This window comes from Rhinoraja longicauda, chromosome 33 (assembly GCF_053455715.1).
Source record: "Rhinoraja longicauda isolate Sanriku21f chromosome 33, sRhiLon1.1, whole genome shotgun sequence".
Lineage (NCBI taxonomy): Eukaryota > Metazoa > Chordata > Chondrichthyes > Rajiformes > Arhynchobatidae > Rhinoraja > Rhinoraja longicauda.
In genome coordinates this window covers 19,002,572-19,016,411 of record NC_135985.1, presented here as the reverse complement: position 1 = coordinate 19,016,411, position 13,840 = coordinate 19,002,572, and the positions used below count along the sequence as shown (strand labels likewise).

Genomic DNA, 13,840 nt, shown 5'->3' with positions numbered 1-13,840 from the left:
CCGAGATCTTCGGTTTCCTCCCACACTCCAAAGACGTACAGGTATGTAGGTTAATTGGCTGGGCAAATGTTTAAAAAAAATTGTCCCAGTGGGTGTAGGATAGTGTTAATGTGCGGGGATCGCTGGGCGGCGCGGACCCGGTGGGCCGAAGGGCCTGTTTCTGCGCTGTATCTCTAAATCTAAAATCTAAATCTAAATCTGCCTTGTCGGCTGATGTGTCTTTCTGATCTCTGCAGGTGGCCTTTCGCCTGGAGTTTGAGTTCAGCCGTTCCCTTTTCCTGGACAGTGTTGAGCTGACCCTGACTGCCAGCAGGTGATGTATGGTTAAGGAAATGTGTTCACTTTAAACCTGCATGAAATGTGCAGTGAGATTGGCCCATAGAACAGCGCAACAAAGGAACAATGCTTGAGCCGAACAAGATGCCAAACCAAACTGATCTCATCTGCCTACACATGATCCTTATCCCTCTATTCTCCGCACTTCTATCTGCCTATCCGAAAGCCTCTTAAACGCCATATATCATTTATAAAATTTAGTTTAAACGTACATGAAATGTATGAACTGAATACAGTTTAAACCTCGTATGAAATGTATGGTGAAAGCTTTTCACTGTACCTCGGTACACATGACTAAACTGAACTGAACTGCTGAACTGAATCCAGTTTAAAGCTACGGGAAATGCATGGTGAAATGAGTTTAGCTTAAACCTAGCAGCAATAATGTTTTGAAAACCGCCTCTGCCTTCTAAAAGTGCAAGCTGATGAAAGGCTTGTGTTGGAAGGAACTGCAGACGCTGGTTTAAACCGAAGATAGACACAAAAAGCTGGAGTAACTCAGCAGGACGGGCAGCTTGCCAGCTAGCTGATGGGAGGGTGAGGTCAGGAATGATGGTGTGTCTACATGCAGCTCTGTCACGAGTGCCCCCAGTCACACACGCAGTGCCATTGGGCATTTTGGGAATCCCACAGCCTTCACCCCTGTCCTTTGGTCCCCGACTCTCGGCACACAAATCCCTTGGCCATTGGAACTCTGTTCTTGGCCCACTGACTGTGGCTGAGTTCACCGCACTTTTGTCTCTGTGACGGAAGGTGAGGGATTGAATCCCGCTCCGCTGCGGCACTGAGAGAGTGCTGCTGTGTTGGTGGTGTCCTGGTGAATTGTTAAACAAAGGTGCTGTCTACATTCCCATATATTCCACAATGAGGGCGCTTTGCTCGAGCCGCTGCCTCACAGCGCCAGAGACCCGGGTTTGATCCTGATCGCGGGTGCTGTCTGTGTGGACCACGTGGGTTTCCTCCAGGTGCTCCGGTTTCCTCCCACATCCCAAAGACATGCGGGTTTGTAGGTTAAAGGTCGACACAAAGTGCTGGAGTAACTCCGCGGGTCAGGCAGCCTGACCCTCTGAGTTACTCCAGCATTTTGTGTCTACCCTCGATTTAAGTTTTTCTCCTATGGGTTTGTAGGTTAATTGGCTTCTGTAAATTGCCGCTATTGTGTAGGGAGTGGATGCAAAAGTGGGATAACATAGAAATAGTGTGAATGGGTGATCGATGGTCGGCGTGGACTCAGTGTGTCAAAGAGCTTGGTTCCCTGCGGTATTTGTATGCGATATATGATTTGTTTGGATAGCATGCAAAACAAAGTTTTTCACTGAACTCGGTGCATGTGGCAATAATAAACATAAACCTACACCTGTCACGTTCTAAGGTTGCTTGACAGACTTTGGAGTGCCGTATATGTCCCGAGTGTTTGAAAGGTGCTATACAAATGCATTCTGGCTGGTGAACAATAGACTATGAGTATTGTGTCGGAAAGAACTGCAGATGCTGGTTTAAATCGAAGGTCGACACAAAATGCTGGAGTCACTCTGCGGGACAGGCAGCATCTCTGAAGAGAAGGAATGGGTGACGTTTCGGGTCGAGACCCTTCTTCAGACTGATCTTTTTGGGTCGAGACCCTTCTTCCGACTATTGAGTATTAGTCACGGGTCATACACTGTGGAAATAGGCCCATCATCTTTGTCCTCCCACAAAGGCAAGATGTGCAAAAGATGTAGAAAATATGTGCAGGAATAGGCTATTCATGGTTGATCATCCAAAATTAATACAATGGGGGTGGGGTTGTAAGAAGACATCTTTCCTCACACAGAGATGTAAAAAGAATGCGGCAGGGTTTTTAAAGAGGAATTGGATACACACTTGTTCAAAAATAAGTAGCTGAGCCACAGGGACGCACAAAGAGAAAGGAACCAATGAAATTGTTCTGGAGTGAGCTGTCTCAGATTTGATGGGCTGAATGGCCTCCTCCTGTGCTGTGACAATGTTGTGATTGGTTGGGAGGGAGGTGACTGGTTGGGATGGAGTCCCACCTTGTGAGCTGCCTGTGGGAAAGGCCCATGGACTACGGCAAGAGTTTGGCTGTGCGTGTTGTACTGCCTCCACCGAGATATGGTTGCCAATTGGTGCCACTCTTTGGCGAACTGGTGCACCATGTAACACGTTGCCAAGAGTGGTGTTTGCACAAGGACTGTGCTGCGACCAGTTACTATCAACAGCACTGTGGTCAAAGGAAACCCGAGGCCCAGACCAGTGAGTTTAGCCAGTGAGTTATTTTGAAGGCTGAAGAAGGGCCTCGATCCGAGACATCACCCATTCCTTCGCTCCAGAGATGCCGCCTGTCCTCCTGAGTTACTCCTGCATTTTGTGTCCATCTTTGAGTTATTTCGAAGGCCTAGCAAAAGCCATCTGTACCTGCACCTCATCCCGAGCAATGTCTACACATCCATTGGCTGCCAACAGACATTCCTGCCAAAGGGGACATGGAGCTATGGTTCCCACAGCATCCTCTCTCCCAGCATTCCTTCTCCCCACCCCAACTGCAATCAGTCTGAAGAACCAGTACCAACCCGAGACATCACCTATCCACGTTCTCTAGAGATGCTGCCTGACCCGCTGAGTTACTCCAGCACTTTGTGTCCTTTTGTATAAACCAGCATCTGCAGTTCCTTGAATGTAGCTCTGGTGATTTGTGAAGGACATCCTGCCCATTGGGTCTGTGCCAGCCCTCAGAGCCATCCAATCAATCCCATTCACCCACCTACTGCGATGGTTCAATGGCGCTTTATTTGTCACCTACGCAGCTGCACGGTGAAATTCCTTTTGCATATATTACACATTGTTGGTGTCATTATTCAAAGTCCAAAGTCCGGTCGGCCTGCCCGCTCGATGTACTGGAGCACGTCCCGCGAACTGACGTCCGTCTCCTCTCCTTGTCCAGCCATCTTTGTGTCCTGGGGGCGCCTTCTGCAGCCGACCTTGAAGGCACTGGAGGGCGTTACCCCGGTTCACCCTCCTACCTGTCTCCAGTTCCCTTCCTGTTGCGCTGTCCGACGAGCCAAGCAACCTATTCGCTTGTAAGCTGCCCATTGCCATGTCAATAGATGGGGTCATTTAGATTGGCTAGTAAACCAGCGCCGTGTGTCTATGGGACGTGGGAGGAGACTGGAACCTCCCCGTACAAACCGTGTACAGAGTGTAGCGGAGGTCAGGATCATATCTGGGTTAGTGTCAACCCGACACTAGTCGCAACTTGAGCTTGAGACAACTGCACTGCCCGCACTGCTACTGAGATGCGGAGTTGTTATCAACAGCAGAGTTGCAGAAAGATGGCAGGGAACCGCTCAACACATGACATCAGTCCTGGCAACGACTGCAAATTCTTTAATGGAAAGATGAGACCGTGATCCGTGAACTAGTGTTGAGTTTCATTTGGAAGGTTGCCCGTGGTTACCTAACTTGCACTGTCCTTATTTCTCTCGTTCAGTGATAGTGAAGAAGTGGAGGAGACGCTCCATGACAACGTCTACCATCTCTACGTTCCCGTGCAATATCAAGCAGACCTCCTCCTCACTAGGTATGTGTTGGGATCTCTCTCCGTGATCTCGCTTCATTCTGAACACAGGTAGATATCACCAACCATCTGTCTTGGTCCATTTACATTGGTGCTCCATGCAAGATGCACACCAACGCCTAAGCCTCCTCAGAAAAATAAGGAAATTCAGCATGCCTATCGTGACTCTTACCAATTTCAACAGATGCACCAATGAAAGTATCCTAACCAGATGTATCACAGCTTGGTTTCGCAATGGCTCAGCCCAAGACCGCAAGAAATTGCAGAGAGTTGTGAATGCATTCCAGTCCAGCATGCAAACCAACCCACCACACCGCTCTGCCCATCCCATCAACTCCATCTATGCATCACACTGCCTTGAAAAGCAGCCAGCATAATCAACAGCCACTCACATCCCAGTCATTCTCTCTTCTCCCCTCTCCCATCGCGAAGATGATACAAAGGCTTGAAAGCACATGCCACCAGATTCAAGAACACGTGTCCCCCCCCCCCCCCCCCCCCCCCCCCCCCACCGTTATCAGACTCTTGGACAGATCTCTCAAATGCTAAGGATGAATTTCCAATCTTCCAATCTACATCGTAATGGCCATTGCACTTTTTTAATCTGCACTTTCTCTGTCGATGCACTATATTCTGCACTCTGTTTATGTTTTCCTTTTGCACTACATGATGTATGGTATGATCTGCCCGAATAAGGGGCAAAACCAAGTTTTTCAAAGTATTTTGGTACACTTAACAATAATAAACCAATACTAATACTCAAATTGTACAGGGCAGTTTAACTGACACAACATGCTCTGTACACTACAGCCAGTCATCTGGTCTCTCTGGTTCTCCACCTGCCTCCATTCATCACCTGTTTAATTTACACTCCCAATGTCTCCTTCGGCACGACATCTCTCTCTGCCTGGTTATGTTTCCCAAAAGCATGTTGGGATATTATTTGGTAAAAAAACATTTCTCGCTGGCAGAACTGCTGCCCCACAACGCCAGAGGCCTGACCACGGGTGCTTTCTGTGTGGAGTTTGCACGAACTCCCTGCAACTGCATGGATTTCCTCCGGGTGCTCTGATTTCCTCCCACATCCCAAATACGTGCAGGTTTGTAGGTTAATTGGCCTCTGTAAATTGCCCCCAGTGTGTAGGGAGTGGGTGGGAAAGTGGGATAACATAGAATTGCTGTGAACGGGTGAAGGTGGTCGGCATTGACTGGGTGGGCCGAAAGGCCTGTTTCCATGTTGTTTCTCCAAACTAAACTAAACTCCAGTTGGAGTAGTTAATTTTCGCTGATTGGTGGAAGTGGATGGGTCAGAGTGCTGGATTGGTTCATAGATTCATAAATCATAAGAGCAGAATTAGGCTATTCAGCTCATCGAGTCATTCAAACATGACCGATCTATCTTTCCCTCTCAACTCTCTTCTCCTGCCTTCTCCCCATAACCTTTGACACCCTTACTAATCAAGAAACTGTAAATCTGCGCTTTAAAATTACCTGGTGACGTGGCCTCCACAGATTTACCACCCTCTGGCTACAGAAATTCCTCCTCACCTCCTTTCTAAAGGTACGTCCTTTTATTCTGAGGCTGTGCCCTCTGGTCCTAGACTCTCCCACCTTGCGCCCTTGGTGGAAACGGATGAGTGCAGTAGATTGATGGTCAGGATGAAGTTTCCGCAGTGCATTGGCAAATCATCAAGCTTCAGATTATTGAATAGCCGAGCCTCGTTCCTGACTCTCAATCCGCCCTGTCAACATTTCTTCCTCCATGTTGTGAGACGTTTCTCTTCTCTCGCACAGTTACGAAGATTTGATGATTTGATTTTGTTTTTTGACAGGAACTCCAGTCCGGATTTCTACGACTTGAAATCAGTGAAAGAGCTGGAGGAAAATGGAGACTTCGACCCTCCATTTAACTTCACCTTCACGGTAAGGCCATCTCCATTTATTTTCATGTTCAGCGTGATTGCTTTTTCCCCATGTTCTGCTGAGGACGTGGAGTCCCACTGGAAAACATTTCCATCGGTGCCAGGAGCTCCTGAAGGTCACAGTCATCTCCCTGTCCAAGGAGGGCATCACCATTGATTCACATCTACTCCTTACCTACCCAGGAAGGAGCTGCAGATGCGGGTTTACACGAAGAGAGACACAAAGTGCTGGAGTAACTCAGCGGACAGGCAGCATCTCTGGATAGTGGGAATGGGTGACGTTTTGGGTCGAGACCCTTCTTCAGGGGCATGTTTCATTTAGTGACTGGGAGGAGAACCATCAGCCCACAGCAAACATACAGTTTAATTGGCAGCCTTAATTATCCTGACTCCAGGACTTCTGTGATATGATTCAACTCAAGTCTAGCTGTTAGGTCCAGTTTCAATTAAGACCCTGTGGAACTTATTTCTATCCTTTTACAGACCGACTCTTTCTAGGAAGAAATCTCAACAGGATGTTTGTGGAAACATTAAGGTCATGTTCACATTAATTGATTACCAGTAAGTAGTAAATCAGGGAGCATAGTCTAACTGTCGACGATAGACACAAAGTGCTGGAGTAACTCTGCGGGTCAGGCAGCATCTCTGGGGGAAAAGGATGGGTGATGTTTTGGGTTGGGACCCTCCTTCAGACTGGAGACGGGTCTGAACAAGGGTCAGGACCTGAAATGTCACCCATCCATTTTCTCCAGAGATGCTGCCTGACCCGCTGAGTTACTCCAGCACTTTGTGTCCATCTTCGCTATAAACCAGCATCTGCAGTCCTTTCCAATGCTTAATTTAAATGGCATCAGTCAGAGAATCTCATGAATTTATTAAGTAATTGTTGGTTACTTAACTGGTAATTAAAGATTGGCATCACTAAAAACGGCACAAAACTGATTGATATTTATAAAAGCCTAACAGTTCACAAGCTCAGGAAATCAGTCGTCGTCACAGTTTGGTTGACATATGACCCAGACCCACAGAAGTGTGTTGTTTAACTCTAATTGTTCATTGTAGAGGCTGAGCAGAACACTCGGTAACCCCGGGTGAAGCTTACAAAGGTGCAGCGGTAGAGTTGCTGCCTTACAGCGCCAGAGACCAAGTTCGATCCTGACTGTGGGTGATGTTTGTATAGAGGTTGCACGCTCTCCATGTGACCTGCGTGGGTTTTCTCCGAGGAGCTCCGGTTTCCTCCCACTAGTGTTGGTGTACGGGGATCGCTGGTTGGCACGGACCCGGTGGGCTGAAGGGCTTGTTTCCGCGCTGTATCTCTAAACTAAACTAAACTAAACCACTGTCTCAGGTCATTGAAGGATGACCAGTAGATGCAGTGATTGCCTGTGATTCCCACATCCCAACCATGACACTTAGACGTGACCAGTTGTGCAGCGAGGGGCATCCCATGGATGTTCTTTTTGTAACGCTGGTGAAGAGGCTGCACGCTAACACCCTGGTTAAGAGTGGTTCCTGGTACCCTGATCCTCTCCAGTATCAGAGCACATCAAAGCTGGCCAGTAAAACTCAATCGGTAACCTGAACAGACCTTGAACATTTCCTGGCATTTCCCAAATATCATATCTTTCATCTTCAAAGGCTCTTCTCTGCCTGAGAATCAAGCACAGTTCAGCAATTACTGCAACCTTCCTCATGACCTGCTGAAGTAGCATTTAAAATAACGACATGGCCCACACACACACACAGACACACACACACACACACACACACACACACACACACACACACACACACACACACACACTCACGGAAACACACATGGACACACTCACGGGGACACACACACACACACACACACGCACACACTCATGGACACACACATGGACACACTCACGGACACACACACACACACACACACACACTCACGGACACACACATGGACACACACACACACACACACACACACACACACTCATGGACACACACATGGACACACTCACGGACACACACACACTCACGGACACACACATGGACACACACACACACACACACACTCACGGACACACTGGGCCACACACGTACACAATGCACACATAGACACACACACTTATGCACGTGAACAGGCATAGCAGGGAGCATGTTCAAAATTACTGTAGACCCTGCAATCTTTGTGTACAGTCACAATCTTTAAACCATTTCCTGTGGTACATTGATTAAATAGCTCCTCTTAATATATTGCTTTCTTTCAAACTGTTCTAAACAAAAATGCAGTAGACACTGTGTGGAACTGTACAGTATTTTGATTTATTTATCCGATTCCACAGTGCATTCATGTTTTACAGTTGCTAGGCCGAATTATTCTCCCCGGTATATTGCTAACATAAAGGCAAAAGTCAGGAATTTTATAGTTTGTATATCCTGGAAAAGGTGGGTGAGAAGCAGGTGAAGTTTAAATATGATTCATTCTGCAGCAAATAGGGAATTTCATTGAAAAGAAGCCCTTGTTAAAACTAAGAATAGCAGAGTGGCTCGAACAGAACAGTCCCGCGCTCTCCTCTGTGTGAGATGTGCATTTGGTGACGGTAATAGTCATAGTCATGGAGTCTTACAGCGTGGAAACAGGCCCTTCGGCCCAACTTGCCCACACCTGCCAACATGTCCCATCTACACCAGTCCCATCTGCCTGCGTTTGGCCCATATCCCTCCAAACCTATCCTACCCATGTGCCTAACTAAATGTTTCTTAAACATTGCGATAGTTCCTGCCTCAACTACCTCCTCCGGCAGTTGTATTCAAAGTATTCTTTGACATTATCCCTATGAATCTGGTTTGTAGTAAAGGGAATTGTCTCAAACCCAGTGCCAAAGCAGATGAATATCTTTCGGTTGGCAGGCACAGTTGTGGCATCGAGAGGGCATATGTTATCGAGGATGTCATCTATAGAGCGCGGCATGTATAGAAGGCAGCACAGTAGCACAGCTGGTAGAGCTGCTGCCTCACAGATCCAGAGAAATGGGTTTGATCCTGACTTCGAGTGCTGTCTGTGTGGAGTTTGCATGTTCCCCCTATGACCATGTGGGTTTGCTCCGGTTTCCTCGTACATCACAAAAATATGTGCGTTTGTAACTTAATTGGCCTTGTTAAAATTGCCTCGTGTGTGTAGGGCATGGATAGTGGGATAACAGAACTAAGTGTGAACAGGTGATCAATTGGACTCCTTGGGCCTAAACGCCTGTTTCCAAGTTGTATTTTTAAAACTAAAAAAAACAAAAATCCAAGGCTCGATGTCTAAGATAATAATAACAGAAACTGTTGGATATACTCAGCTGTTCAGGCAGCACCTGTGCATGGAGATTCAAGAACTGATCTTGAGTATTTCTGGAGGCACAAGTGACCGCAGATGCTGGAATCTTCCATAAAGTGCTGGAGTAACTCAGCAGGTTGGGCAGCATCTGTGGAGGGAATGGACGGGCGACGTTTTAGTCGAAAGAAAGGACCCGATTCGAAACGTGGTGTATCCATTCCTCTCTGAAATGCTGCTTGACCCATTGAGTTAGTCCAGCACTTTGTGTTCCTCTGGTTTTACCAGGCTTTGCTGTTTTTATTGCAGATTTTCAGCATTGGGATCAATTTTAGTCTATGTCAGGGCCTGTCCCACTTAGGCGATTTTTTAGGCGACTGCCGGCGACTGTCATAGTCGTAGCAAGTCGGGAAAAAAATGGCAACTGGACCCCCCATGACAATGTCAAGCTACCGACAACCGGCGACCCAATCGTCGCGACTTAGGATGTCCACCTACGACAGCGCCTACGACAATCTACGTCCACGCAGGCGACAACCTACGACAACTGAAGTCAACCTACGTCCACCCGTGACAAGCTACGACCCTGTCGGCGACAACTGAAGACAGTTCACGTCATTTTCGCCTCCGGTTTTGACCTGTCGACGTAGATTGACGTAGGTAGTCGCCAATGGAATTCACCAAAGTCAGCACCGGCAACAACCTACGTCACCTGGTGGCAACCTGGCGCCAACCTGTGACAGCGCCCACGTCAGTAGACGTCAAGCTATGATCATTGGCGTCAAACCAACAGTGGCCGAAAATCTTTAAACATTTCAAAATCCAGCGGCGACCGGAAAAACGCTACGACTCTTTGGAGACGACTCAGGACCGTACAGGCGACACCCCAGCGACCGTGTGGTGACTGCCTGGTCGCCTGTAGTCGCCTAAACAATCGCCTAAGTGGGACAGGGGCTTTACAGGGTTAGCAGTGGCTGCATATTTGGAATAGAGTGGGAGCGTGGGGGTCAGGGGGGTCAGAGAGGCCTGGTGTGCAGTGTTGCAAAACCTTACTCTGTGGCAGTGTCACCCCAAGGATTTATTTGGAAATTCCAGTCAGGGCTCCCGTGTGAGAATGTTGGCAGAGTTCCCCAAACAATACATGTGGAAATGAAGACAAACTGGTACAAAATTTCCAACTGATTGTCCCTGTCCAGGAATTCTCGCAACGTATTATGAAGAAATGGAATGGAATTTCCACAGTATATCCCAGGGAACCTGCATGGAAATGTTGGCAAAGTCTCCACCGGTGGCTTTGAAGGAAACGTTAGGAAGGGGGACTGTAGGGATCAGAATGGACTTTGGAGCCAAATAATTCCAGCTTGTTTTGATTAATGTTAACTGGACCTAGATCAGAAGTCATATTTCATCTGAAGAATTTTAAACTTTCTCAAATCAATGTATTTGAGTAATTGCGATAACAGATTTCTTTCTACTGAAGTCACATAATGTGTGTTGCATCTGGAGGCAATTGTTAACCCGAATGGTATTCAGTGAATTTAACCCTGGTGCTTTGTGTGGATTCAAAGTGCTCGGGAGATTATGCTTGGGTGAAGTGTGTCGAGTACAAATGATGGGCTTTGTGTTGCAATCCTCAGTTCCATGAACTCTGCCAACATTAAATCTCTGAATGCGAGTCCACTAGTGCCCAAATGTGCACAGCATCTCTCAGGATGTCCCACGACGATTTGCAACTAATTAAGTTGTTTTGGAAGTGCTGTTACTGTTGCAACAGGAGTTTTTTTCCCTGCAAAAATAAACTTTATTTAGAATTTAAAAATATACAAAGTAAAAATTGTGCAAAAATCCTTCTGACATTCATCACCTCTACATATTAAAAACATAGAAAATAGGTGCGGGAGGAGGCCATTTGGCCCTTCGAGCCAGCACCGCCATTCATTGTGATCATGGCTGATCATCCACAATCAGTGACCCATGCCTGCCTTCCCCCCATATCCCTTGATTCCGCTATCTCCTAGAGCTCTATCTAACTCTCTTTTAAATTCATCCAGTGAATTGGCCTCCACTGCCTTCTGTGCACAAATTCACAAATTCACAACTCTCTGGGTGAAAAAGTTTTTCCTCATCTCAGTTTTAAATGGCCTCCCCTTTATTCTTAGACTGTGGCCACTGGTTCTGGATCCCCCCAACATTGGGAACATTTTTCCTCCATCTAGCTTGTCTAGTCCTTTTATAATTTTATACGTCTCTATAAGGACAAACTAGGTCTGGAGGGGAGGAATGGGTGAGGTTTCAGGTCGAGTCCCTTCTTCACACCTTTTGTGTCCATCTTCGATTTAAACCAGCATCCGCAGATCCTTCGTACAGTGAAAAGTTTTAGTTGCGGGCTAACCTAACAAGTACCACAGCGGAGAAGTGGCAGAGTGAAGGGGTTTCAGAACACGCAAGCAGTTAAGTTTCAGGATAATTAAAATGTAGATGGTTTTATGTGAGGATGGCCGTGAGTCTCCTGGTAATTAGAGTCATAGAGTCATACAGTCCTACAGCACAGAAAGAGGCCCTTCGGCCCATCGTGTCCGTGCCGCCCGTTACCATGTGCTTGTGCCCCTTTACGTTGCAGTTGCAGAATCTGGGCCGATTCACCATCGGTCGCCTGGCGATCAGGGTGACCGTTCCCACGACGACCAAAGGTAACAACCGCCTCCTGGTCCTGACCAACAACTCCACTGTTCCGGTGAGTACAGGCACTGAAAATAAGGTTAGATTAGATTAATTCACAGTCGCGTGTACCGAGGTACAGTGAAAAGCTTTTTGTTGTGTGCTATTCAGTCAGCGGAAAGACTATACGTGATTACAAATCAGCCGTCCACAGTGTACAGATACATGGTAAAGGGAATGAGGATTAGTGCAGGATAAAGTACAGTAGAGTCTTAGTAAAGATAGTTCGAGGTTCTCCAATGAGGTGGATGGTAGCTCAGGACCGCACTCTAGTCGTTGATAGGATGGTTCAGTTGCCTGATAACAGCTGGGAAGAAAATGTCCCTCAATGTGGCGGTCTGCGTTTTCACACTTCTTCACCTCTTGCCCGAGGGAGTGAGACTCGTCCTTTCATTATGATGTTGGCCTTGCCGAGGCAGCGTGAGGTATAAATGGAGTCAATGGAAGGGAGGTTGGTTTGTGTCATGATCTGGGCTGCGTCTATATCTCTCTACAATTTCATGCGGATGGGCACGTTAGGAGGTTAGGAGGAGGTGCAGGGTGTGTGGGGGGGTGGGGGGGGGGGGTATGACACTGGGGGAGTTGTTGTGTGGGGTCAGGAGGTTCTTTATGCTGGAGGGCTGGGGGGAGAGGGCTGGTGAGAAATGGAGGGGCTCCTGGGAGTGGTGTCCTCCTCAATGAGCGGTGGCTTTCTCCAGGAGCAGGGAGTCCATCTTTGGCAGTGAACTTGCCCATTGTGGCCCCTTTCAGGGGAAAGAACCGTAGTGGTGGCTCAGTATTCCAGCACAGAAATATTCCCAGTCTTCCCAGAAGGTCCATGTCAGCAGCAACCTCTTTCAACAGGATTAAATGTTGCCCTTCAAGGGAGCATTCTTGAATTTTTTTGTCTGTGAATGGTTTACAAAGTTTCAGTACTTCCTTGGTGTAAGAACTATTTTACTTTTAAGCTGCATTTGTCTGACAGCAAGATCAATATTCTTATCTGTTGCCAGTTTGAAAACATTCGGAGGTTTCCTCTTTTTCAAATGAAGCTAAATGCTTTGTTTTCTGAAGGGATTGATTAGCGTCATAGTTTTATGGCGGGGAAACATTGTTGTTGCCGATCACATTGTCCAATCAAGATAGTCCCACTACCTGCACCTGGCCCATCTCCCTCCATATTTTTCCTCTCCATGTATCTGTCCAAGTGTCCTTTAAATGCCATAGTTTGAGCCGTTTCTACCACTTTGCAGCCCATTCAATACACGGACCCACTCTGTGAAAAAGTCGCCACTCGGGTCCCATTGAAATTCATCCCCTTTATAATTTTAAACCTATGACCTCTAATTTTAGACGCCCCCTCTCCTGCGGAAAAAAACTGCAGTTATTCATCTTATCAATGCCCCTCATCATGTCAAATGCCTGTTTGCAGTCATCCACCATCTCCAATGCTCCAGGGGAAAAAGTGCTAGCCCATCCAGTATCTCCCGATAACTTCAAACCTCCAGCCCCAGTGACATCTTCACTGATTCACTGATACACTTTCCCTGCTTCCGTCCAGGGTCAACAAGCTAATCAACCACTGGGGCGACACACTTTACCATTCCAGTTCTCTCTTGAGATGCATAGCCCTGTAGTTGTTGACAATGAGCTAAAGTTTGTGGGGGCCTGACTAAAATCCAATAATGGAGCAAAGGTTTCCCAGGCTTTCACAGATCGTGTTACTCTCTGGATGAAGGGAGCAAGCCAGAGAAACGAGTGGGTGAGCCTGAATATTCAGCAGGGTGTTGAACCGTTGATGCTGAGCAGTCAACGCTGGCCTTTTAGACTCATCCTGGTCGGAGTGGAGAGCTGGAACAGGTCTGTGTGAAACAGACCGAGACCCTCTCAACCCAACCGGCGATTGGCAAAAGCCGAGTGCATGGCATTGCCCGGATCTTTTTCTGGGGATCTCCAATGAAAAGACTGTTGGGTGGCGCAGTGGTAGAGTTGCTGCCTCACAGCGCCGGA

General features: G+C 47.4%; 1 protein-coding gene across 1 annotated transcript in view; it reads left to right on the top strand.

The window, feature by feature from the left end:
• Window positions 1-13,840, top strand: part of LOC144609069 (integrin alpha-11-like) — a 159,898-nt gene that overhangs the window by 134,109 nt on the left and 11,949 nt on the right. Inside the window, exons 22-25 of the mRNA XM_078427415.1 lie at window positions 237-313; window positions 3,824-3,913; window positions 5,743-5,833; window positions 11,754-11,867. Of these exons, the coding sequence (XP_078283541.1) occupies window positions 237-313; window positions 3,824-3,913; window positions 5,743-5,833; window positions 11,754-11,867 (372 nt within the window). The remainder of the gene's footprint in view (window positions 1-236; window positions 314-3,823; window positions 3,914-5,742; window positions 5,834-11,753; window positions 11,868-13,840) is intronic.